At 41.8% G+C, this 27507-nt stretch overlaps 3 protein-coding genes across 9 annotated transcripts in view; 2 read left to right on the top strand and 1 right to left on the bottom strand.

The window, feature by feature from the left end:
- Positions 1–27507, bottom strand: part of LOC118422794 (coiled-coil domain-containing protein 174-like) — a 49895-nt gene that overhangs the window by 13516 nt on the left and 8872 nt on the right. For 2 of the 5 annotated variants that reach the window (XM_035830554.1, XM_035830553.1), the window contains exons 7-10: positions 17978–18108; positions 16200–16294; positions 14032–14170; positions 13351–13479 (exon numbers count right to left, since the gene is read on the bottom strand). In XM_035830554.1, the coding sequence (XP_035686447.1) occupies positions 13351–13479; positions 14032–14170; positions 16200–16294; positions 17978–18108 (494 nt within the window). Of the gene's footprint in view, positions 1–11453; positions 12400–13350; positions 13480–14031; positions 14171–16199; positions 16295–17977; positions 18109–27507 lie in introns of those variants that run through there. The other 3 variants (XM_035830556.1, XM_035830555.1, XM_035830557.1) reach the window with 3 other exon arrangements.
- Positions 1203–3380, top strand: LOC118422796 (ribonucleoside-diphosphate reductase small chain-like). Its single transcript, XM_035830562.1, has one exon. It carries the CDS (start codon positions 2320–2322, stop codon positions 3355–3357), a length of 1038 nt encoding a protein of 345 aa, XP_035686455.1. The 5' UTR covers positions 1203–2319; the 3' UTR covers positions 3358–3380.
- LOC118422795 lies at positions 20155–26435 on the top strand. Of its 3 annotated transcripts, none has more exons than XM_035830560.1 (5): positions 20155–20907; positions 21373–21497; positions 22415–22477; positions 23975–24081; positions 24662–26435. In XM_035830560.1, exons 1-5 carry the CDS (start codon positions 20326–20328, stop codon positions 25342–25344), a joined length of 1560 nt encoding a protein of 519 aa, XP_035686453.1. In that variant the 5' UTR covers positions 20155–20325; the 3' UTR covers positions 25345–26435. The 3 variants fall into 3 exon arrangements, with proteins under 3 accessions (XP_035686453.1, XP_035686452.1, XP_035686454.1); XM_035830559.1 differs by having other exon boundaries at positions 22415–22483; XM_035830561.1 differs by lacking the exon at positions 22415–22477.

Below are 27507 nucleotides of genomic sequence, written 5' to 3'. Positions count from 1 at the left end.
GCGTGTCAAACGCCACGTTACACGGTCGGCACCAAAACGTGGGTGCCGGCCTGGGTTTCTCGTGCAGCCGCCGATGTTGAAGTAGGCTGTCTCGTCTAGAAAACTTTTTGCCGCAAAAATCGCACTCGTGCGTGGGTGCGGTCGGGTCGTGCTGCTTTTGATGACGCTTAAAACTGTCGAGACGGTTATAGGTTTATAGGTTAGACGGTCGCAGATCTCGCAGAGGTAGGTCGTGGTGTCGTGGGACTTTTGGTGACGGGTGAGACTACGTTTTTGGGCAAAGGTTTTTCCGCACGTTTCACAAGTAAACGCCATGACTAGTTGACTGTACTCTTGATCATTGCTGGGTTCTGAAAGAACATACAAAGCTTTGTTTGAAACGCTGAATTTGTACAACACTCCAGTGCTTTTGTTAGAACGACGACCGCACACTCATCAGTATTCCATGACAAAGAAAGGGGTTCGGTGCTCTTTGTAAACGAACAAAATCGTTTTTTTGCCGGTCGAATACTTGTTTTGGTAGCGGCGAAAACTTTCGGTACAAAACTGTGACACACGTACTGTTACGTTTCAAAGTTGGTAATGACATAGGTAGCATTCGACATAACATAAAGCGTATCACATAATCTAGGGCGTATTTTTTTTACTTAAAGAAATTTACTACAAACATGACACAACAACAACAGCAAGAGTTTTCGTAACGTTCTCACACGAATCCCCTAGTGTCAAACATAACACGATACTCCACACGAAAGCTAAACAAAAATGACCTGGTACAACCTTTGCAACAGTTTTTTTTTTTTTTTCAAAACACGTTTTGATTCAAAACACGTTTTGATGCAGAGAAAATACAGTAACATATATTCTAGTTTTACCCGGGTTGCAAACAACTTTTGTCTATTTGAGCGATTCTTCATTCCTTGCTTTGGTCGAACAATAAATTTTGGTTAGAGGGACAAAACTTCACAACCCCGGGTCCTTCTCTCTTGAGACAGTGCCCCAAACTAAAGCGACATGTTAAAACAACGGACAGAAAAGCCGTTTTCCAATACTAGTCTATACGTCCAACAAAGTTGCGTCCACCTAATCGAGCTCTTTGGTCAATATACAAACAACAACACAACCCTCAAAGCATGTATCGGCCTAAAGACTGTTAGCCTCTTTCGGTCTATGGTTGCAAGAGGAAAGACTTAAAGAAAACATGATGACAGACTTACCGGGCGATGGCTGTCCAGCTTGCGGAGGTGGCCGGCGCAGAAGAGAGATATCAGTAGAGCCGAGACGTCCTCGCAGTTCCCACGCCGATGGTCAACTAAATTTCGCCCTGGCTCTTAGAGTTTTATAGAGATCTAGAACAATAGGTGGTGTCAGGGGTTTCCCCCACATCCCGGAAAATATGCACGGCGTCTGGGACGAAGCACGAAGACAAAAGGCACAATTATGAGGGTATTGTTTTCGGCGTGGGAACAGATCTTATATTCATTGTCGGCCCTTTCAGCAACTGATGAGTTGGTACCCCCGTAGGGATGTGTACGTGTAACCATGGTGATATCATAACAGAGTTGGTGGGAAAGAAGGCACAATTATCAGGGCATTGTTTTCGGCGTGGGAATAGATCTGTTCGGCCCTTTCAACAACTGATGAGTTGGTACCCCCATAGGGATGTGTACGTGTAACCATGGTGATATCATAACAGAGTTGGTGGGAAAGACGGTAAGTCATCAATCAGTGCCGTTCTCAGAAAGATAAACGCCGCGACCACCCTTAAGACCAGACCACGATCAAAGACGGTTCCCGAATTGAAACAAAAGACGTAAAATAGGCATTGTTTATGCCGTGAGAAGCAACCAACGGTCGGTGGAAATATGCACTCGATGATACCGCAGGGATATGAACTAGAAGGGATGCAGATAAAAAGGATAATCATAACGCTACCGACAAAAGAATAATTCAGAACAACACAATACCTATCGCAATACCTACTCCGGAGCTACTCCGGAGCAAGACGTATAGCGACTCCAAAGCAATGATTCAATGCATGTATGTGCATGGCATATGTTCACACGTGATACTTACCTTTACGTTCAAATAGGTTCATTAGTATGTGACATATAACGATGAAGCCGCCCGGATTATGCGACCCCTTCAGGCTGACCTTTGTTTCACCCCGACTTGAGCTAAGAAATTACGTATCCCCCCTAAACTCTGTATATCTGGACCAATCAGAGTACCGACTCGTCTGAAGCAAATGTAAATATGCAAATACATGGTGACAGACCAGATAAAAGGTCTTCCTTTTTTTGCTAACAGAACCGCCGCATGATGCTTCCAGCGCAGCCACCGAAGCCTAACGAGTCCGCACTGAAGGTCTCTGTAGACCGAGAGATGCAGTGTGAGCCCCTACTGCGTGAAAACTCCAGACGCTTCGTCATTTTTCCCATCCAATACCGCGACATCTGGCACATGTACAAGAAGGCCGTAGCATCATTCTGGACAACGGAGGAAGTTGATCTCTCTAAGGACTTGGAGAATTGGGAGAGTCTGAATGACAACGAAAAACACTTTATCAAACACGTCCTGGCGTTTTTTGCAGCTAGTGACGGTATCGTGAATGAAAATCTGGTAGAGAGATTCACCAAAGAGGTGCAGGTGACTGAGGTAAGGTGCTTCTATGGCTTCCAGATTGCCATTGAGAACATTCATTCTGAAATGTACAGTCTCTTAATCGACACCTACGTGAAGGATCCGCATGAGAGAGAGCATCTGTTCAGTGCCATTGAGACCATACCTTGTGTAAAGAAGAAGGCTGACTGGGCCCTTAGATGGAGTGGAGACGAGAAAAGCACTTTTGGGGATCGTGTGGTTGCGTTTGCCGCTGTGGAAGGGATATTTTTCTCCGGGGCCTTCGCAGCAATTTTCTGGTTGAGGAAAAGAGGGCTCATGCCGGGGCTGACTTTCTCTAATGAGCTGATCAGTAGAGACGAGGGTCTGCACGCCGACTTTGCCTGTCTTATGGTCAGCTATCTGATCAATAAGCCTAGTGAGGAGCGCATTCACCAGATTATCGACGATGCTGTTAAGATTGAGCAAGAGTTCCTGACGGAAGCTCTTCCCGTGAGGCTGATTGGGATTAATCAAGACCTGATGAAACAGTACATCGAATTTGTCGCAGATAGGCTGCTGGGGGAACTCATGTGCAGTAAGCTTTACAACAGCGAGAACCCCTTTGACTTCATGGAGAACATTTCTCTGGAGGGAAAGACCAACTTCTTTGAGAAGAGGGTGGGGGAGTACCAGAAGATGGGCGTGATGTCCTCCTCTGAACAGCAAAAGTTCACGTTGGATGCTGACTTTTAAAAGTAGAGAATAAAAGAACGGAAAAAATCAAACGGTCATTGTCATCTTTATTTTATACCACAGAGACTTAGAACCAGGCCAAATAAGGGTATGTCATTCACGATTGGAGAGGGGGAGGTTCATTTGGGGTGGGGTGGGGTTGTCATAGTTACCTTGCTCCGCCTGAATACATAATATCTGACCGACCCCTGACCTGCTCTACCTGAATAAATAATATCTGACCTTTCACTTGCTCCGCCTGAATAAATAATATCTGACCTTTCACTTGCTCCGCCTGAATAAATAATATGTGACCTATGACCTGCTCCGCCTGAATACATAATATCTGACCTTACACTTGCGCCGCCTGAATAAATCATATTTGACCTCTGACCTGCTATACCTGAATAAATAATATCGGCAGGCGATGACCTTTGACCTGCACCACCTTGCACCGCCAGAATAATGGGACTCATCCTGTCCCTACTATACTACTATGGTGAGATAGATTAGTTACAATATATAGTAGTTGTCATAATCACATGTCAAAATGATACACTCTGAGAGTGTATGAGCGTAATGCTATCTCAAGGATATCTTAAGTTTTTTTCCTGAAAATTTACCGTAACATTGGATAAGCCATCAGCCAATCTATGATTGTGCAAGGATTTAGAGAAGACCAAGACCAGTGTACACTACTGCCACAAAAATGTTATTTATAATTAGACCCATTGGCCAGGAGATTTTCCTGCTGTGTTAAGGCTGTGTGTGCCTCACTCATCAAATGTGTAAAGATCTGGTATACAGCATACAATAAGTGTAGAATTAATGCAAAAAAAGAGCATGACTTACCAAAAGATTAACATACATGTATTTTCTATATATATTAATAACATAAAGTATACACGTTGTAGTGGAGTGCAAGGCATAAAAATTGCTGACAATTGTGAATCAAAATAATTATCTTGCAGCACTCAACATCAAAAGGATCAAAAATGAGCTCGAGAGAAAGACGACCCACCGCCGGACACCAGTTTGGGAACATCAGAAAGCCTGATGTTACTCAGGATGTTCAACTCCATCCAGACATACAAAGGTGGAGATACCTTACACTTAGCTCAGGGCTCTAGCCAGCTCGAAATTTTTTTTCTGTCAGCCAATTCCCATTGTCACGAAGATACTATTCCAGGAGTTACAGAGACTGAACTGAGACCTTGAAAAACGTTTTTTTAAATGAGATTATTGTATGCAAAAGGGCGCCGACACACTTCGTCAACAATAATAACAATAGCAAAACAAACAGTGCATGTGTGGCTTTTACGGCCGTGGACGGCGTCCCCAAGCCGCCTGTAGCTTCCACCAAGGATTTTTGTCCGTCAAGGTTTGGTTTTAAAATTTTTCCGTCACACGCAGCAAATTTCCGTCAATTAACAGAAAAACAGACGCTGGCTAGAGCCCTGACTTAGCTTCAAAATTGACTACGTTGATCTCTATCTTTTGCATGTTTTGCACAGTTTAATGGAGGCAGCAAACAAAATTGGTGTTCAAAACTATTGAAAGACATTAAATAATAGTGATGCTTCAGAAGAGAGTAAAGTCACAGATATCACACCACTGGGAGATGATGAAAGTTTGAGGTTAGTTACATATAATCAAATACAGTAACAGTACATCTAATATAATATACATTTACAACAATAAGCAAAGTTGAAATCTGAAATATCAATTTCTTTGCATTTTTAGCAATTTTATGTTACAGTATTCTGTTTTATTGTAATATTGATAGCTGATTTAAAAGTATCACCAAGAAAATACATTTTGAAATAGATTTTCAAAATGCATATTAATTATGATATTCTTCTTATAAACATAGAACATATGAAGACCATCTGCAGGAAGGTTCCAAGGCCCTACAGACAGGGGACCTAGACAGAGCAGAAAAAAGCTTTGCAGCTGCACTCAAGTCTGTTCATGTCAAAGGTAAGTATTTTTATATCATACCCAGTATATATCTACAGTATGTTCCATATCGGTGCTCCGACTGATCTATATTTTACAGTACGGTTCGGGGCTCCATAGTTCAATTTGAACGACTCGACTCGCTTAATTGCACAATTGTCGAAAATTCGAACAACTGTTTTGTTCCTTTGCCCAATTCATTTGTTTGAATTGACGAAGTTGTTGACGCCATGTGCAGTTTATGTCACATCTTTTTTGCAAATAACTTAGGTTTTCTTGGGTACTTGACATATAAATAAAATACAACACAGGGTATTCCGTATCGCCCTCAGTCCCAGCCCTCCCGTGGGTCGGATCGCCCTCCGGCCTTCGGGCAATCCTACCTGCAGTCGGGCCATACAAGTACATTGGGCGATACAGAATACCCCGTGTTGTATTCTGTAGACATAACGTTAGTCCAAAGAGTGTAATGATTTTTAATCTATAGAAATTGCGAGATCTTTGAAAAAAATTGCATTGATGAACAGCACTTTGTATACAGTATGGATATGGCCTCTAAATATTTCTCGCCTCTATCACTGCCATCCATAGCCTTGGTACCATCCGGATAGTAGTTCGCTCCTTTGTTTGCTTCTGCTATCCGTCTGCAGGCATGCACATTCAAACTGTTTGGTGCTAACGTCAGTTAATGAGCGAAGCAGGGAATGGGTTCTAGAGCACTTCCGACTTTCGACGATGACAACAGGCCAGCGCCCGCATGTGCAAGGGGACGGGGGCTTTTCTGGTATTGGAACACTGGTTCGAACGAGCGCTTGAACCCATTCCATAATTTGCTAATGAATATGTGGGGACCAATCAGCGCCAAAATTTGGACGATTCCATGACGTTAAGATGGTCAGCGTTCCCAGACAGAAACACAGAGAAGCGACTGTATATAGTGTATAATGAATGTCAGACCTAGAAGCGACTGTATATAGTATATAATGAACGCCGGAGCGAACTACTTTTTGGGTGGTACCCAGGCTATGCCATCCAGGCATTTCAAACAAAAGTTGCAATGCAATAAGAAGTGATACTCAAAACTTTAACCATTGTACCTGTGCCTCAAGTATATGTATCTGGAGGAAAGCAAAGGTAATAACTGTTACTGTTACATTCAACGATGCCACAAGTGTGCGTGAAGGGACGCATAAAAAATCATCTAAATTTTTATGTGGAATTTTTTTTAGGTTTGTCGAACAGACGAAGACAAGTCAGAGTCCAATTAAAAATTTTTCTTTATCTTTTGTTTCAGGTCAACATAATACAGAGGCAGAGCCCCTGTCAGGTTGGGCGAAGTCTATCTCAAGAGAGGAATCCAGTCAAAAGACGGAGGTGATTTCACCAAGGCTGCTGCACTCTGTAATGCAGCACTGGTAAGATCGAAAAGAGAAGACATCGAGAAAGCAATCCAGGCCATAACCCAATCATTTGTTAAGCATGTGCTGGATATTGAACAAAAGGGACACATCGATGATACAGAGAAACATAAATTGATGTTGAAAGAGGATCGTGACTGTGCGGAGAGAGAAATGAAAAGGATCGATGAGGAAATAGATCCGTACAGCCTTGATGAAGATGACCCTAAGTTAAGAGAAGTGGAGAAGAAGAGAGTGGAAGCAATCAAGATACTGTTTGAGACTATTGTTCATCAAAGAAAAACATTCATAGCTGGGCTTGTAGATGAATGTATAGAGATTATGGGCCCCCCTCCCTGTAAGTATGCCATGATAGGCCTGGGTTCACAAGCCACAGGGTTGGTAACTCCGTACTCTGATCTGGAATTTGCTATTTTGATAGAGGGGGAAACAGAACATAATGCTAAGTATTTCCGCAACCTCACACATTATCTGCACCTCAAAGTGATCAATCTGGGAGAAACCATTCTCCCAGCCATGGGGATTAAGTCTCTAAATAATTTCTTCTCAGGGGACCCATTAGACAGCTGGTACTATGACTCTGTTACACCACGTGGGTTTTCGTTTGATGGAGCCATGCCACATGCATGTAAGACTCCACTGGGCAGGGGTAGTAACAGCACAGGACTTATCCACACACCAAGCAATATGACCAAGGTGCTTAAAGACGACATAACGTTCCATTCGAAGAAAGGCTACCACCTTGCTAGTATCCTGGGAAATGTGTCTTTGATCACAGGAGAACAGGGCTTGGTCGATGACCACATGTCTCTTTGTACTCAGCAACTTCAAGTAAATAAGGGGACAATTCCTTTCAAATTGGTAATGGCAAACACTATACTTAATGAGAATGTGCCAACATTTCAAATCAAAGGTCTAAGTGCAAGTCTGTTGAACGTAAAGAAAGAAGTGTATCGTTTTTCAAGCCTTGCAGTGTCGTGTTGGGCGCTACTTCATAACATACAACCGACCACAATCTGGGAGACTATTCAGGAGCTTAAAAACGGCGGGGTCGTCAATGCTGAGAACGCACATCACTTGATGGTGATGGTCAGTATCTCAGCAGAAATGAGGCTGCGGACATACATGAACAATCATGGTCAGGTGGAAAACATGTCAGCCTTATCATCAATAGCGAGAGATACTGACATTGGGGCAAAACTGAAGAAAGTATTTTACTTCTCAAATAGACAGCAGCTCATGAGATACTATTACACGGCAAGGCCATTAAAGAAAGTCATCTCACAACTGAGCAATAGCCAGTCACAGAAAAATCAGACCATTTTGTTTGACAACTCTTCAGAACTGAAAGCAGAGGTGTACGAAAGTCTATGTGATTACCAAAGTTCTGTGACGTGCAAAGAAGAAACACTTCGGAATAAAATATCAACATATGGTGAAAACACCCCACACATTGATGTAGCCAATGCACTCTCTGCCTTAGGTTACACTTGGGTGAAACTTGGTGATCATAGAAAGGCTGTTAGTTATTTTGAGCAGTCACTGCAGACAGTGCACCATATCTATGGGGAGGGCACTGCACATCCTGCCATTGCAGATTTAATGAATAACCTGGGTGCCGCCTGGAGTGACCTTGGTGATCACAGAAAGGCCATCAGCTTCTATGAACAGTCACTACAGATGAAGAGGATTATCTATGGTGATAACACAGCACGTCCTAACATTGCAGACTCACTTAACAACTTGGGTAATGCCTGGACGGACCTTGGTGATCACAGAAAGGCCATCAGCTACTATGAACAATCACTACAGATGAGGCGGATTATCTATGGTGAGAACACTGCACATCCTGACATTGCAGACTCACTTAACAACTTGGGTGGTGCCTGGAGTTACCTTGGTGATCACAGAAAGGCCATCAGCTACTATGAACAATCACTACAGATGAACAGGATTATCTATGGTGAGAACACTGCACATCCTGCCATTGCAAACTCACTTAGCAACTTGGGTGTCGCCCACAGGACCCTTGGTGATCACAGAAAGGCCATCAGCTACTATGAACAATCACTACAGATGAAGAGGATTATCTATGGTGAGGATACTGCACATCCTGCCTTTGCAGACTCACTTAACAACTTGGGTGCCGTCTGGAGTCACCTTGGTGATCACAGAAAGGCCATCAACTACTATGAACAATCACTAAAGATGAACAGGATTATCTATGGTGAGGATACTGCACATCCTGACATTGCAGACTCACTTAACAACTTGGGTGCCGCCTGGAGTTACCTTGGTGATCACAGGAAGGCCATCAGCTACTATGAACAATCACTACAGAGGAGGCGGATTATCTATGGTGAGAACACTGCACATCCTGACATTGCAAAGTCACTTAACAACTTGGGTAGTGCCTGGAGGACCCTTGGTGATCGCAGAAAGGCCATCAGCTACTATGAAGAATCACTACAGATGAACAGGATTATCTATGGTGAGGACACTGCACATCCTGACATTGCAGACTCACTTAACAATTTGGGTGTCGCCTGGAGTAACCTTGGTGATCACAGAAAGGCTATCAGCTACTATGAACAATCACTACAGATGAAGAGGATTATCTATGGTGAGGATACTACACATCCTGACATTGCAAACACACTTAACAACTTGGGTGGTGCCTGGAATTACCTTGGTGATAACAGAAAGGCCATCAGCTACTATGAACAATCACTACAGATGAAGAGGATTATCTATGGTGAGGATACTGAACATCCTGACATTGCAGACTCACTTAACAACTTGGGTGTCGCCTGGAGGAACCTCGGTGATCACAGAAAGGCCATTAGCTACTATGAACAATCACTACAGATGAAGAGGATTACCTATGGTGAGGATACTGAACATCCTGACATTGCAGACTCACTTAACAACTTGGGTGTCGCCTGGAGGAACCTCGGTGATCACAGAAAGGCCATTAGCTACTATGAACAATCACTACAGATGAACAGGATTATCTATGGTGAGGACACTGCACATCCTGGCATAGCAAACACACTTAACAACTTGGGTGGTGCCTGGAGGAACCTTGGTGATCATAGAAAGGCAATCATATATTATGAACAGTCACTACAGATGATGCAGCCTATCTATGGTGAGAACACTGCACATCCTAACATTGCAGTTGTACTTAACAATCTGTGCACTGCCTGTAGAGACCTTGGTGATTACTCAAAAGCAATTTTCTACTTTGAGCTTGAGGAACAGATGGAACAGAGGTTGAGTAGTTAGAACCAAAATGCTGCATATATATGAACTTTTTTTACAGAATGACTGTGTCCCTCTTGCTATAGGGAAATCTATTGCTTAACACATCATTTGTAAATTGCAGGATGGTATGCCTGAAGTATCAGTTTTATAATATTAACAATATTGTATAGATAAACTGGGGTCCCCCTTTACCAACTCATTGGAACCAGGAGCTCAACTATGAGGCTGCTACCAGTTGAGCTACAGGGACATCCCTAACATTAGCAGTTTGACAACTTGCTTAAAAAAATATATACAAAACCCTTGACTCAAAACCGTACCTGTGCTCCGGTCCCAATTTCCTGTCCATGTCCTGTAAAGTGGCTAAGTCTTTCTTCATACAGCTGCGGGACCGGCCCAAGGAGTCCACATAGTCAACCCTGTCCCGATGAGGAATGAAGACATGAGATTATGATACAAAATACTTTTACTGGTACTGTAAAAACACTGTTTGGAAAACAATAGACCAATCCTGTTATTCTTTTGAGTTTGCCTAAGATCTTTGTATCATTTATTGACCTTGAATTGATGGATACTTTATTTTGTATAATAAATAATTTGTCGTTTGTTCAATCCCATGTTTGTATAATTTTCCTGTTTCTTTATTTGTTATGAATTTGCATTAAAGGGCTCCCTTTTGGGTCATAGTAGATCACATTGCACATTAATATTGTATACAGCAAGTATGTTACAAAACTGAACAAAGAAGTGCAATGTTTACTACATCTTCTGACAGATAAATATAGTGGAAGTCTGAAAATTTGGAATTCTTTCTTGAATCACTGTCACTCAGCTGTCAGATCGAACATTTTATGCCCTTTGGAGGAGTGATCTCAGAAAAAGGCTAGGGTTGGTCAGGTAACATATCATTTCCCCTGGGATAGTGCCATATTAGTCAGGGAGTTATAGAGAAAACCAGTTTCTATACCCTTGGCACCCTTTATTGAAATACATCTGAATCTAAAGTAGGTACAGTCAAACCTGCCCAAGACGACCACTCGGGGGACAGTGCAAAACATACCCGATGCATAGTTTGAATGGTTTCCGTTGTGTTTAATGGCAAATTGCAAGCACACGCACGTGCATCCGCAGCCATATTTTTTAAAAACATAATATCGTAATGGTAGTCAAAATCCGACACAAACTGGCCAAATTCGGCACAAAATCACCCTAGTTATCATTGAAAATGCATGACACCTCAAGATTTGAAAATGACACGGTTGTTAAGGGATTTGGTCCCAAGTTTTGGCGGTCGCAGTTACGTTGACCAGGTGGTCATTGTGAAGAGGTCGCTTAATGCTTACGTCAAAGGGGGAAATTTTCGGTCGTAATGGCCAGGTGGTTGCTAAGAACTGTAGTCTTGGAAGAGTAGCTGTAACATTTTACATGGCTAGAGCAGTTTGACTCCAATAAACTAATAGTCGAACCACTGAATTCTGTGACACTTTGTACGGTTTATTACAATTTTACATAGTACATGTTACATACGTCACACAATCTTACCAGTATGTATGGTAACAGTTACACAGGCAACTGAATAGTTTTCCAAACGGTATGATGTTTTTGGTAGTATCAACTACCTTTTGTCAGTGACTCGTAAAAGGTACTTATGAATCTGACCCAAAGCTAATCTAGCTTCTTGAGCTCATGTATCTTTTGCATCTTATTCCTGAATGTCTAACCTTCATTGACATAATACAACGCACAATCTTAGCTGACTGGCCTGAGACTAGAATTACATTAAACAAAAGCAGTGAAAGTCACTAAATGGTACTGGTTAGGTAACATGTTAGGAAACATGAAGAATCGTGGCCAAAGCAGAATTATGGTCATGTTACATTTCCAAATTCTCAGTTGGCATTTTTTCTGAAATATGAAAGGGCGCTATCCAATGTGTCATGTTGAGAGGCGGAATTAGTAGAAGTCCGAGGTGTTGTTTCCGCCTGACTCGTCGTATTTGAAGCGAAACTTGAAGCAGCGGCATATGGTGACGGGTTTGGGTTACCTGGTAAAGTTGAAGGGTCAAAGGGCATAGGTGGTGGAGGTGGGGGGTAGGGAGGCCAACCTTGCATAAATGGTGGGGGAAATACACCATGCATTGTGGGGGGAGGAGGAGGGAAAGGGGGATATTGTATTGTTGGCTGTGGGGGTTGTTGTGTTGGCTGGGTCATAGTTGTTTCTTGTGAAGATGATTCAGATGTTCTATCCATATTAGCATTAGTTGCTGTTGCTGGTTTCTTTTTCCAAGGAATTTTCTGCTTCTGTGCCAGAGCTTGCTGTTTGGATGGGGATGATTCGTAGTACTCCTTTGGTGGTGCGAATTCTGACGGCCTCTCATCTTCCAGTTCTTCCTTTGTTTTGATCCACGGAAATTTTTTTTCTGAAGGATAAGAACAAACTGTCATTTAACAGAATGAAGGTTGCGTAATGCACATAAAAAGCATTCTATATAAACGTGATTGTACATATTTATATAGAGAGTAAAAATACACTGCAGTCTGTATTTAAAGGGAACTCAATGCTAGAAGGTGGTGTGATTTTCTGAGAAAGACCAAATTTTTATTCCATGAATTCCCCATGCAAACAAAGGATCCCCCATGCAAACCCATGTGTATACGCAAGATGGGAAAATTCACATCTCAATTGATTTTTGGCTCCAGGCAAGAAGAAAAATAAGTCAACATTGAGGCTGCAAAATTGAACAACAACTATTCACTACCCGGTATTCAGACATACACTGCTGTTTTCAACATCATCCCTACAAGTCCTAATGTCACCCAATTTTCCTGAGAACACTGTTTTCAAATCTTAAGTAGGATTTTCAATGGGATGTTTGCCAGGGATCAAATTCAATTTTAGACCAAAAAGAATTGACAATGAAATTTGTAACTCATCATCAATTTGAATCTAACCAGCTCAAGATGTGTTCAAGATTGGTGATGAAGAGGTAACGATAATTCACCTTTATCCGCAGGGTAACCTATATCCGTTGTCTCTAAGCAGAGGGCATTTAGGGGCATCAAGCTAAAGGATGGCGGTTTCAAATTGCGACATTTTCACAATTGTACAGTTTTAAACCGTCGACATGATGTCCATAAATACCTTGTTTTTAGAAACAACGATTATAGGTTACCAGCGGATAAAGGTGAACTAGCGCTACGTACTTCATTTGAACTTTCCCATTTTCCATTTCAGTCCCACAGGTTTGTCATAGACTTGCCCAAATTAGGGGTCCATACAGTCGAACTTGGTCTAACGACCACAACACCTTGAAGTGACCATAGGATCTTGTTGCATGGTGTCTACTGAGTTAAAAAACACCAGTACGTACCTTTTCCCTTGTCCCACTCCCTGAGAGGTGCAGACTGCCTCCATGTCTCGTCCCTCTGCAGAGGTTCAGGTTCAGGCTCCTTCTGAACCTCCTGGTCCTCTGTTTCAGCACCAAGGTCAGGGCTGCCATCTTCAAGGGCACCACAACAAGAAGAACAGTTAGCATGAAAGTTCATCTGTGTTGGTCAATAACATTATGAATAAAGACTTATTATTACATGGACGTAAACAACACTTGGAAGAGTTGGGACATACATGTAGTAAACTAAATTTTCCAAGCCAGATTTCTTTGCAAGAGGAGTAAAGGAAGCTTGCAAAGTACATGTATAGAGACGGGTTACCTGTCACTTTTGATCAATTGCTACGGACACGTCAGCCGAAAATTTAGTCCTTAGTGTGAAGTTTAGTCTTTATTCATCATGCAGGGAAAATATATACAGTGTATACTGGGGAAATATGTAGTTTATGGGGACTACATGATTCTAGTTCATGACATGAACACAATAGGGGTTCAATGAACAGTTTAGTAAATATATTTCTCTACAGTAACTGTTGTATTACTTTAACTCAGAATAACAGTATCTACTGGATGGGTCTAATACATGTATTTGATTCTTATAATTGTTACAGGTCAAAATCACACATAAATCTATGTCAATGTTCATGCAGAAGTTTGACCTACCTTGACCTTCATCCTCCATCTCGCCCCCCTCCCCCTTCAGTCTCTTTGCCTTCCTCTGCTTCACCTTAGCCAGCCTGGCCTGTAGAGCTGCTCTTCTCTTCTCCTTCAACTTCTCTCTCTTCACCCTCTGGTCCTGGGTCTGATTTTAATACAGGAAAAATTGATAAGACAATTATTGTAATTTGTGCACTTGGCTCTTAGGAAGAAAGATGCTGTGTTTCCGGCTACCTGTCCAACTCTGTTTCTGAATCAGTACTGCTTGCACATCTTGGGGATTTAGCCCTTTGGATTTTGCCTTTGCCCCTGATGGATCTGCTTGGAGAATATTTCAAAAGTTAAGCTCGAAGACACAGTATTCAAATTAATGAAGTTGGCATGGAACTGGAAGAAGAGAGGACATATTTGCAACATTGATTTGAAATTAAGTCATGGATCAGGAGCTGGCAATAAAAAAGGCTAAATGATATCTAAATTCTAGATATTTTTGATCCAGTGCTCAAAATACCCACTTGCCCACTTGAAAATGCAACCACATTTTGCTTGGCGCAACTAAATTTTAAACCCAGGTTACACACTGAGCAACCTGAAATTTTGCAGTTGGAACACCGCTTTTCCCCACCTACGTGCATAACCTTGGTTTTTATTGTGATAACATAAAACATATTACATATCTACAAATAACTGGAAGAAAAGATAATGTTTAAGTAGCTGACTTGAAGAAAGTAACAACTTGAAAGTGGGGCAACCTGAAATGTTAATGGCGCAACCTGACTCAGACTGAAAAAAGTATTTCGGGCAAAGTGTGATCAGTTCTGTATCATTTCTCAAATTCCAACACTGTCATCTATAACCTACTAGTATTACTCTATGAGGGCCCCCAAGGGGGGGTACCGACAACGCTCTACGCTAAATTCGGGAGGACCGGCTACGTAATACGCTAAATTATGGACACTTTATTACGCTCTACGCTAAATTACGAAATTTCATAATGCCTTATGCAAATATTTATTGTCTTTTGGCTGAACTCCGCCGACGGCAGAACATGTGAAGATGAGATCTAAAGGAAACTGATAATTCCATCAATAAGATTAAAACTTAACTTCTCTTGCTGGCCAAAGGCGGCGACAGCAAATTTCTCATGTGACGTAATTTTCAGCACTTGTAGCACCGAAAGCGGAGGCGCGACAATCCTAGGGCGTCCGGGGGCATGCTCCCCCGGGAATATTGTGAAATCCTAACCCTCTGAACCGCCATTTTATGCATTTTGAAGGGCAAATTTTGCTCACAGACTAAGCTAAGTTAAATAGCATCCGATAAGATGGTTTTAGCTTTAAGCTGGGCAACGCCCCCAAACATCATTTTCAGATTTTGAGTGCCGAAAGCACGAACAGTCGAACTATCGCAAGGTAGGTACGGGAAAATTTGGAAATTTTTACCCTCTGAAACACCATTTCCTGCATTTTGAGGGATAAATTTTGCTGACAGACCCTATGCTCAATGTAATGACATTTCTGTCAGAGAAACGTCTTTGAGGGAGACGAGCGCCGGAGAGTCGTGAACGCCGGAGGCCCAACCTGTCGCAAGCCTTGGCAAAGGCCGCCCGGCGCCCGGAGAAAAATTGAAATCTCGACCCTCTGAAATGCCATTTCCTGCATTTAAGGGGCACGTTTTGCTTGTTAACTAAGCTATATAGCTAAGGTCGGTACAAAGATTTCTACTAGTTGGGGGACAACGCTCCCGCAACATATTTTCACCATGTCCAGTGCCGAAGTGTTGAGCCATAGCAAGAAATGTCCGGCGAAATTTTGAAATCTGGACCCTTTGAAACGCAATTTTCAGCATTTTCGCGGGTAAAATTTGCCGGTAGACTAGTTAAGTTTAATGAAACTTTGATTACGATTGACGAAAAATTAATATGAATTACGTTGTACGGTAAAATCCGGTTAGCTTCTAAGTAATACGTTAAATTAAAGGGGCCAATATCGCTCGACGCAAAATGCACCGATTACGCTCTACGTTGAATTCGAGTGGTCCCGCTACGTAGTACGTAGAATTAAAACTGCCGATTACGCTCTACGGAAAAGGGCTTTGGGGCCCCCCTCTATCACTACAAAATGGTTTGATTGAAAAAGGGACATCTACTACAAGTGAGTGAGACTCCTACACACCTCCTCCCGCAGCATACTGAGGGTTTCCATCTGTTTCTGTCGCTCCGTCTCTTCCTTTGAGAAGGCGTAGTAGCCGACACCCATATCTCGCACCTCTGTTTGAAACATAGTGGGGAGACAAAAAGATAACAGGCTTTTCAAGTTATGTTCTCAATTTGAAAACATAACAACATTTACACATAGGGCTAACATCACATTTCCACAAAGAACCCGGCCGGGTACATGTAGTTAAATGGGGAATGAAAAGGATGATATAAAATACAGCACAAAACATACCAAAAATGATTCAACAGCATGTTTTGTGGATATTAATACGGGACCCTCCAATCTCTAGCGGTAGGTCTCGCGAGACTGTAATCTGGCCGCGCGCGCGCGCGATTTGACAGTCGGACGGTAACAGCCTTCAGCAGCCCAGTGGCTAACAATGGCTTCTCCCTAATCTCCAAGCAGATCTTGCTGTGGCAAATGGGAAGGAGTTTAGCCGACAGAGGAGTTATTGGCCACAGCGAAAACTGAAATCATAGACATAGTCGGAAAAGTGACTCCGTCTTGATCAAAACGAACACATATACGCAGAAACACGCCCCCCTCCCCAACTCACGTACGCGTAAACTCCCAAAGGCCGATATGTTGCCATCGACTAATTTACGGTCAAAATCGCCGAAAGTCTTACGAGTTTGGATCTACAAGGATCCAATAATGGTACTTGTACGCTTTTGTGGGATATTTTTACGGCTTGAGCCAAACTTATCCGAGTAACTACAAGTAAGGCGACGCGCCTATATGCATGTTTTTCTCACGACAAACAAGCATAAACCGCCCGTCCAAAATTGTGAAAATGACCAGAAATTTGCAAATTTACAGCACGATATCGAGTCCATAGGTTCACAACAATATTATCTGCTCATGGCATGCCGATTTACCGGCGGATGTTGCCAAATAGCACAACGAATCTCTGAAGTTGACTCGATCGAGTCGATGCTGGGAGAAGCCATTGTTAGCCGCTGGGCTGCTAAAGGCTGTTACCGTCCGACTGTCAAATCACGCGCGCGCGTGCGGCCAGATTACAGTCCCATAAACTTTAATTTTTGGTTTCTGCAAACAGCCCGGCCAGGCCCTGAAGGAAATGTGACTTAGGCCTATCATGACTAGAACAATGCCTCCAACGATCATACATGTTGACTGCTACTGTTGGTGTTGGGTTTGCTGATAGTATACATTAGCCCTACAGGCTCAGGGCCATACTACTGTAACAACAGTCTTGTATAATAGTGTAAGCAACTGTCATGTCGGACCTGTTGGTAGTGTACAGGCTCTACAGGCCTAATACTAATCTGTAACAACAGTCTTGTATAATAGTGTAACCTACTGTTATGTCGGACCTGTTGGTAGTGTACAGGCTCTACGGGTCTTGTTACTGACTGTAACAACAGGCTAGTCTTGTATAATGGTTCCCTACTGCTATGTCGAACCTGTTGGTAGTGTACAGGCCCTACAGGCCTTATTACTGTAACAACAGGCCTGTATAATGTTCCCTACCGTTATGTTAGACCTGTTGGTAGTGTACAGGCCTTACTACTGTAACAACAGGCCTGTATAATGGTTCCTACCGTTATGTTGAACCTGTTGATGGTGTACAGACTCTACAGGCCTTACTACATGTACAGTGTAACAACAGGCCTGTATAATGGTTCCTACCGTTATGTCGAACCTGTTGGTAGTGTACAGGCCCTACAGGCCTTACTACTTCAACAACAGGCCTGTATAATGGTTCCTACCGTTATGTCGGACCTGTTGGTAGTGTACAGGCCCTACAGGCCGACTCAGTGCCTCCTGTTCTTCCTGCTCCCATTTCTGTCTCTGTTCCTCCCTGATCATGTCGGCTGACATCAAGTCCTTACTCCCCTGGCTGAATAAACAAGTAACAAATTAACAAACAAGCAAACAAAAACAATGTACGTCAATGAAGGTTAGATCAATCCAAAATCATATCCAGTTGCTAGAATGTGTAACTGCTTTATGGCAAAACAAAAACAAGGATTAAAAAGCTTTGATGTAAGAGTCTAAACTGATGATTAAAAGAAACAGTTGCTAATGCATCAAGTCCAAATAACAGAACATAGGATAGAAAAATATCTTCAATTTTGTTATAATTATCCTTAACAAATTTGGCATGAGTAATAAGTCACATTTTGAACAATGCTGATATCCGTACCATTGACCTTTATTATCATGTACTCTTAAAATAAATGTATACTTTCTTTGTTTTTTTGCGAACATAACATATTATTGTTGGAATGGTTCATCAGTTAAGTATATGATATATCACAAACATACATACATTGTACATACAAACGCTACCCAAAACATAACCTTCTCGGCGAAGGTAATAAATATGACAGCTTCTCAGATGCCCTTTGGATTGAAATCAAAGGATTTACTGTACTTCTGATCCAGCCTACTCCCAGAATGCATGATGTGATAAAAGCGCCCTCAGGTGATCCATGGCCTATCTGCAGGCTAACCTGAATGCAGGCAGGCAGTTAATCAGAAAGCTAATAGCTCAGGGACTCTGCACACAACCACAAGGCTCCTGGTCTGAACAATTTTTCACTGGTCAGCAAAGGTCAAAAGACCATGAGAGATTCTTGTCACCTGCTCCCTTTCTTTACTGATATATCATAAAGTTATTATTAACGTTCATTATGAAACGTTGTGAGAGTGTAAACAAGTCATCATAGCATCGGGATAGGGCATACTGCGTTAGACAGAAGTCGACAAAACAAAACAAAGCTACGTAATATTATATATCGGTCTTGTCTATTCCTCGTTTATAAGCTGTTCCAACATAGAGTAACAGTGTACACAATGTAATAGGAGAACTACATGACTGTGTAGCCGCCACAGAGCCAAGTGACCAAAGGTGTAAACATGAGGTAATAAGTGATTTATTATACCACGTCATGGTTTACAGAGTCGATCATAAGACTAACTCCTGATATGAATAGGTATGACCGCATGAAAAGTCAATGCAGTGGTACAGGACAAGCCAGAGGAAAAAAACAACAGAACTTTTGTCAGATTAGAAAGAGAAAGAAAAAAGTCTCTACTAGTACCCAGGCAGGTTTACAGCTGTGGAGTCTCAGACATCCAGGTGAGATTTATACAGGTTTGTTTATATCCTGACAGGTTACAGGGCTATGGAAGTCTGCAATGACATGTGTATTGACACTGCTGGGGTACATGTACATGATTGTATAACGAATAAAGAGACTCTTTTTACACAACCAGTGCTTTATTCTCACCGATTACTGGTTGTGTAAAAAGAGTCTCTTTATTCAGTGACGTACCAACCTGATGAAACTGTTCACGGATGATTGTATAACATTGAGGGAACTGACACGTCGATGAAGGTTAGACATCCAGGTAATAAGATAACCCAAAAAGCAGTTACTCATGACAAGCAACTGGATATGATTTGGGAAACATCCAAGGGCACAGCCATTTTGCACTATTTTAAGCTAATGAATGCTGTCACAAAATTTGCTTTTCAAAGACACCAATGATTCCTGTCAAAAATGTCCTTACAAGGGAGAAGGTTTCTCAACATCTAGACCATAAGTTTGATAAATGAAATATTATTTAATTGTACCAAGGAGATTAGGTGCGTATTAAAAAAATGTCAAAAATATCAAAAGTTCTTAGATCGATTTGAATATTTCTTCTTAACCTCCCACTCCTTTATGGCCTATTAATCACTCACTCACTCACTATCCATGTTTGTTTGATTATCCTATGTTTTATTATAATTTATACTGCTGCTGGGATCCCTGACGCAGGGTTAGGCTGAGCAGTCGGCTAGTCTTTACTCTGCGCCTCCAGGTGGCTGACTTGAGTATAATATCTAATAATTAGCTACAAAGGTCTACAATCTTGCATATTACCTCCAAGACTAACAAATACACTTATCTTAATCAACAGTCAGAGTTTGGAGTTAAAGTAGCAATATGTCTGACAACAACATGACCAGCCTGGCAGACAAGTTACAGAACCTGGAGTTGTGCCTCAAGAGTCAGCATGAACAAGTAGTCATTTATGAGGGGCACTGAGAGAAGCCATTGTTCGTATGGACCTCTTAATTGAGGTAGAAGTCTTGAAAAGTCTTGGAGACCTGCATCTTCAGAAAGGCAAGCTCAGTAAAGATGCAAAAGAGTTTGACATGGCTGCTGCCCTGTATGCTGCTGCTCTTCTGCGCTGCAAGGATCCAGACATGGGACAAACACTGGAACATCGTATCGGTTATATGGAGAAACTCTCCAGACAACCGCTGCAGGGGTACACTCCACACTTTCGGTGGTTGTTACCAGACTACTGGGGCACTGCTGACAGTAATGTCTTAAGAGTGGCAGAAACTTGTGACAAATTAGACAGAAGTAACAAAAAATCTCAACGTTCCACTGAGGAGACTTACACAGAAACATTAGTGACCGCAATTGAAAATAGTGACATGTTCTTGGAGGTTGAGATTTTGAAATCTCTTGGAGATTTCTATCTTGAGAAAGGCAAGAAAACCTCTGATGTATCCCAGTTCTCCAAGGCAGCTGCCATGTACAAGAAAGCCCTGAGAAGTTGTGAGGATCCTGAGACAAGACAGACTCTGGACCATCGTGTCAGTTATGCAGAGAAGATCAGGGAAATAGTGAAAATGGTGAGAAGTTACAACATATTACAATTTACCATAATCACATACTTAGTCAAAATGATACACTCTGAGAGTGTATGAGTGTATGCTATCTCAAGAATATCTTTTTACCTGAAAATTTACCGTCGCATTGAATAAGCCATCAGCCAATCTACATGACATTGTATGATCGTGCAAGGATTTAGAGAAGACCAAAACCAGTGTACACTACTGCCACAAAAATGTCATTTTTTAAAAACCTATTGGCCAGGAGATTTTCCTGCTGTGTGAAGGCTTATTCTGTGTGTGATCTGGTATAAGATGTAAAGATCAGGGTATACATCATACAATTAGTGTAAAATTAACGCAAAAAAAGAGCATGACTTACCAGAAAATTAAGTTGAACATATTTTCTATAATAACATTAAGTGTACACGTTGTAGAGGAGTGCAAGGCATAAAAAAACTGTGAATCAAAATAATCATTTTGCAGCACTCAACATCAAAAGGATCAAAAATGAGCTTGAGAGAAAGACGACCACCCGTCGGACACCAGTTTGAGAACATCAGAAAGCCTGACATTACTCAGGACATTCAACTCCATCCAGACATACCAAGGTGAGGATACCTTACATTGACTACGTTGATCTCTATCTTTGACCGGCCTTTTCACATGCATGAGAAAAAAGTAAGTGAGTTAAACGAGGAATCCGATTAAAATGACCCAATCGGATTGCATTTTTGCCATGTGAACACAACTAATCCGATTGGATCATGCATTTTGGATTGGATTGCAATCCGTCTCGCGAGGTGGATTGGGTGGATTGTCGCGCAATCCGATTGACCAGAATTGCCCATGTGAACGCAATTGGATTGGATCCCGGCTTGTTCCATGGTTTTGACGCCATACATATGGGTATAGTGGACCTTAGACATACAATCATACCCATAACATAGCAAAAAAGTATGATACATGGATTAGAAAATAAGTTCATGGGCAGGTTCGCTTGCAAAAATCATCTTACTGCTACAGTTAACCACATATGGACGCCGCAAGATTTGCCGGAACGGTCTTTCAAAATCAGCAACGCGGCAGAAGCATGACTGGTTCATTTTGGCAATACTGCCCATGAAAATAACGTGTGGTTTTGTTTCTCTTCTGTTGTTGGTTTCAAAGTCCCAACAACACCAAAAAGGCAAATATTCAACGAGAAAAACAGTAGTCTGGAAACATTTTGTAAGCACGACGCGTACCCAACTCGGGTAGGTTGCAGTCGAAAGTTTGAGTTCAATCCGATTGTGTAAAAATCCATGTGAATGCATTTTTTCAATCCTATAGAAAACTTAAATCGAATTCCTCGTTTAACTCACTTGTATTTTTTCATGTGAATGGGGTCTTAGCTTCAAAATTGACTAAGTCGATCTCTATCTTTGAAAGTTTTGCACACTTTAATGGAGGCAGCAAACAAAATTGGTGTTCCAAACTACTGATTGAAAGACATGTGCGATTATGACATGTTCTTGGTTCTTTATAGTGATGCTTCAGAAGAGAGTAAAGTCACAGACATCATTACCACAACACTGGGAGATGATGAAAGGTTGAGGTTAGTTACTAAAGCTTGTTTTCAAGGCACTTAACGGCATGACCCCTCCCCACCTTACTGCATTGTTCTCCCAACTCTCAAAAATACACTCGCACAATATACCCGACTTAGATCACAAGGCATGCCCGTAGCCAGGGGGGGTTCGGGGGGTTCGGAAGAACCCCCCCACACGCTCAAAAGGTCCACTTTTTCAGGCTTGAAGGTCCACTTTTTCATGTCCAAGATTTTTTTCAAAGGCATGACTTATTTGCATTTTTCCCTGATAGACATTTCAGCCAATCTTAGTGGGTCTATCAGCAAAATTTGCCCCAGAAAGTGCGGGAAATGGCTTTTCAGAGGGTCCAGATTTCAAAATTTCCCCGGACCTCCATTGCGACCCCTCGCGCCTTTGGTGTCGGACATGGTGAAAATATGTCGAGGGAGTTGGCCTCAAAGACTTACGCAAAAGCCTTGTCCTTTAATAGAAATTCCATTAAACTTCGCAAGCGATTTTTGCCCGTCAAAATGCAGGAAATGACGTTTCAGAGGGTCAAAATTTCAATTTTTCCGGGGGAGCATGCCCCTGGACCCCCCTAGGCAGCTCGTGAGTCTCGCGCCTGCGGCGCTCGATGGTCCCACAATTACTAAAAAAGAACCCCCCCAACCAAAATCCTGGCTACGGGCATGCAAGGTGGACTCCTGCTCCCTAAAGCCAAATCTGAATACAGAAAGAAAGCGTTTTCATACTCAGGGACGACACTCTGGAACTCCCTATCGTCCCAATTAAGATCTGTGAGAACACTATCACAGTTTAAACAATTGTATGACCAGGACTAAAGGATTCTGATTGTATGTATTTCAACTTTAGTTCCTGTCATATCACAGTGGATCCTTTTGTTTGATTTCTGTATTATGTTTTGATGCTAAGACTGACTTTTATGTTCTTTTCTGACTGTTATTTTTCATTTGCAAATCAACTTTGAAACAAACACTGCCCGACCAGCGACACATTGATAATAATATGCAAATTCCACTTTTTGTAACTTTTATTTTAAGTTGATCCACTGCCTGAATCTGTCATTATTGTTATCATTATTATCATAATTACTAGTATTATATTAAGTTATCTTGAGTTGTTTGTATTGTAAATAGTTGACCCTTGATTTCATTTTGATCAGTTTTGTAATTTTGTGTTATTTTATGTTGGGGTCTCCCCGGTCCCCCAGGAGGCATTGAAAAATGCCAGTAGGCGATATATTTTCCTGGCTAAATAAATAAACTGAACTGAAACTTACAATTAAATATAGTATATCATCTAATATATGCATTACAACAATAAGCAAAGTTGAAATCTAAAAGATTAATTTCTTTGCATTTTTACTTTGTAGCAATTTTCTGTTACTATTCTGTTTTATTGTAATATTGATAGCTGATTTAAAAGTATCACCAAGAAAATACATTTTGTAATAGATTTTCAAAATGCATATAATGACATTCTTCTTATAAACATAGAACATATGAAGACCATCTGCAGGAAGGTTCCATTGCACTGCAGACAGGGGACCTGGACAGAGCAGAAAAAAGCTTTGCAGCTGCTCTCAAGTCTGTTCATGTTAAAGGTAAATATTTTTATATCATACCCAGTCTATATTTACAATGTATGTTCCATATAGGTGCTCCGACTGATCTATATTTTACAGTACGATCCAGGGTAGTCTATTTAGGACGGGCCTAAGAAGCCCGATTAAATCAGCCTATGTCCGGGGCTCCATAGTTCAATTAGAACGACTCGACTCGCTTGATTACGCAATTGTCGAAAACGCGCCTGCGTCCAAAATTTGGATGATTCCAGACGTTAAGATTGTCCTGTTTTCAGACGGAAACACAGAGAAGCAACTGTATATACTGTATAATGAACGTCAGAACGCCGGAGCAAACTGCTTTCCAGATGGTACCCAGGCTATGCCATCCAGGCATTTCAAACAAAAGTTGCAATGCAATAAGAAGTGATACTCAAAACTTTAACCTTTGTACCTATGCCTCAAGTATATGTATCTGGAGACATTCAACAATACCACAAGGGTACGCGAAGGACACATCAAATCATCTAAATTTTTATGTGGATTGTTTTTACGCTTGTCGACAAGATGAAGACAAGTCAGAGTACAATTAAAAAGATTTCTTTTTTGTTTGTTTAAGGTCAACACAATGCAGAGGCAGAGCCCCTGTACAGGTTGGGCAAAGTCTATCTGAAGAGAGGAATCCAGTCAAAAGATGGAGGTGATTTCACCAAGGCTGCAGCACTCTGTAATGCAGCATTGGTAAGATCAAGGACAGAAGACATACAGGGAGAAATTCAGGCCATAACCCAATCATTTGTTAAGCATGTGCTGGATATTGAACAAAAGGGACACATTGATGATACAGAGAAACATAAATTGATGTTGAATGAGGATCGTGACTATGCGAAGAGAGAAATAAAAAGGATCGATGAGGAAATAGATCCTTACAGCCTTGATGAAGATGACCCTGAGCTAAGAGAAGTGGAAAAGAAGAGAGTGGAAGCAATTAAGACACTGTTTGAGACAATTGTTGACCAAAGAAAAACATTCATAGCTGGACTTATAGATGAATGTATAGTGGTTATGGGCCCCCCTCCCTGTAAGTACGCCATGATAGGCCTGGGTTCACAAGCCACAGGGTTGGTAACTCCGTACTCTGATCTTGAATTTGCCATTTTGATAGAGGTGGAAACAGATCATAATGCTAAGTATTTCCGCAACCTCACACATTATCTCCACCTCAAAGTGATCAATCTGGGAGAAACCATTCTCCCAGCCATGGGGATCAAGACTCTAATTTCTTCTCAGGGGACTCAGTAGACAACTGGTACTATGACTCTGTAACACCGCGTGGGTTTTCGTTTGATGGAGCCATGCCACATGCATGTAAGACTCCACTGGGCAGGGGTAGTAACAGTTCAGGTAGAAGCAAACTTATCCACACACCAAGCAATATGACCAAGGTGCTTGAAGACGACATAACGTTCCATTTGAAGAAAGGCTACCACCTTGCTAGTATCCTGGGAAATGTGTCGCTGATCACAGGAGAACAGTGTCTGGTCAATGACCACTTGTCTCTTTGTACTCAGCAACTTCAAGTAAATAAGGGGACATTTCCTTTGGTAATGGCAAATACTATACTTAATGAGAATGTGCAGACATTTCAAATCCAAGATCTAACTGCCAGTCTGTTGAATGTAAAGAAAGAAATGTATCGTTTTTCAAGCCTTGCAGTGTCGTGTTGGGCGCTACTTCATAAAATACAACCGTCCACAATCTGGGAGACTATCCAGGAGATGAAAAACGGTGGGGTAATCAATGCTGAGAACGCACATCATTTGATGGTGATGGTCAGCATCTCAGCAGAACTGAGGCTGCGGACATACATGAACAATCATGGTCAGGTGGAAAACATGTCAGCCTTATCATCAATAGCGAGAGATACCGACATTGGGGAAAAACTGAAGAAAGTATTTTACTTCTCAAATAGACAGCAGCTCATGCGATACTATTACACGGCAAGGCCGTTAAAGAAAGTCATCTTACAACTGAGCAATAACCAGTCACAGAAAAATCATACCATTTTGTTTGACAACTCTTCAGAACTGAAAGCAGAGGTGTACGAAAGTCTGTGTGATTACCAAAGTTCTGCGACGTGCAAAGAAGAAACACTTCAGAATAAAATATCAACATATGGTGAGAACACACCACACATTGATGTAGCCAATGCACTCTCTGCCTTAGGTTACACATGGGTGAAACTTGGTGATGATAGAAAGGCTGTTGGTTATTTTGAGCAGTCACTACAGACGGTGCGCCATATCCATGGTGAGGATACTGTACATCCTGACATTGCTGACTCTTTGAATAGCTTGGGTGCCGCCTGGAGTGACCTTGGTGATCACAGAAAGGCCATCAGCTACTATGAACAATCACTACAGATGAGGCGGATTATCTATGGTGAGGATACTGCACGTCCTGATATTGCAGACTCACTTAACAACTTGGGTGCCGCCTGGAGTGACCTTGGTGATCACAGAAAGGCCATCAGCTACTATGAACAATCACTACAGATGAGGCGGATTATCTATGGTGAGGATACTGCACATCCTGACATCGCCTCCTCACTTAACAACTTGGGTGGTCCCTGGAGGAACCTTGGTGATCACAGAAAGGCCATCAGCTACTATGAACAATCACTACAGATGAGGCGGATTATCTATGGTGAGGACACTGCACATCCTGACATCGCTTCCTCACTTAACAACTTGGGTAATGCCTGGAGTGACCTTGGTGATGACAGAAAGGCCATCAGCTACTATGAACAATCACTACAGATGAAGAGGATTATCTATGGTGAGGACACTGCACATCCTGACATTGCAAACTCACTTAACAACTTGGGTGCTGCCTGGAGTGACCTTGGTGATCACAGAAAGGCCATCAGCTACTATGAACAATCACTACAGATGTACAGGATTATCTATGGTGAGGATACTGCACATCCTGACATTGCAAACTCACTTAACAACTTGGGTAAGGCCTGGAGTTACCTTGGTGATTACAGAAAGGCAACCGTATATTATGAACAATCACTACAGATGATGCGGACTATCTATGGTGAGGACACTGCACATCCTCACATTGCAGTTGTACTTAACAATCTGCGCACTACCTGGAAAGACCTTGGTGATTACTCAAAAGCAAATTTCTATTTTGAGCTTAAGGAACAGATGAATCAGAGGTTGATTAATTAGAACCAAAATGCTGCATATATATGAACTTTATATTACAGAATGACTGTGTCCCTCTTACTATGGGAAATCTATTGCTTAACACATCATTTGTAAATCGCAGGACGGTATACCTGAAGTATCAGTTTTATAATTAATATATTAACAATATTGTATAGATAAACTGGGGTCCCCCAGTTACCAACTCATTGGAACTAGGAGCTCAACTGTGAGGCTGGTACCAGTTGAG

The sequence above is a fragment of the Branchiostoma floridae genome, chromosome 9, assembly GCF_000003815.2.
Source record: "Branchiostoma floridae strain S238N-H82 chromosome 9, Bfl_VNyyK, whole genome shotgun sequence".
Taxonomy (NCBI): Eukaryota; Metazoa; Chordata; class Leptocardii; order Amphioxiformes; family Branchiostomatidae; genus Branchiostoma; species Branchiostoma floridae.
Note: the sequence above shows the minus strand (reverse complement) of the source record. Positions and strands in the feature narration are given on the sequence as shown.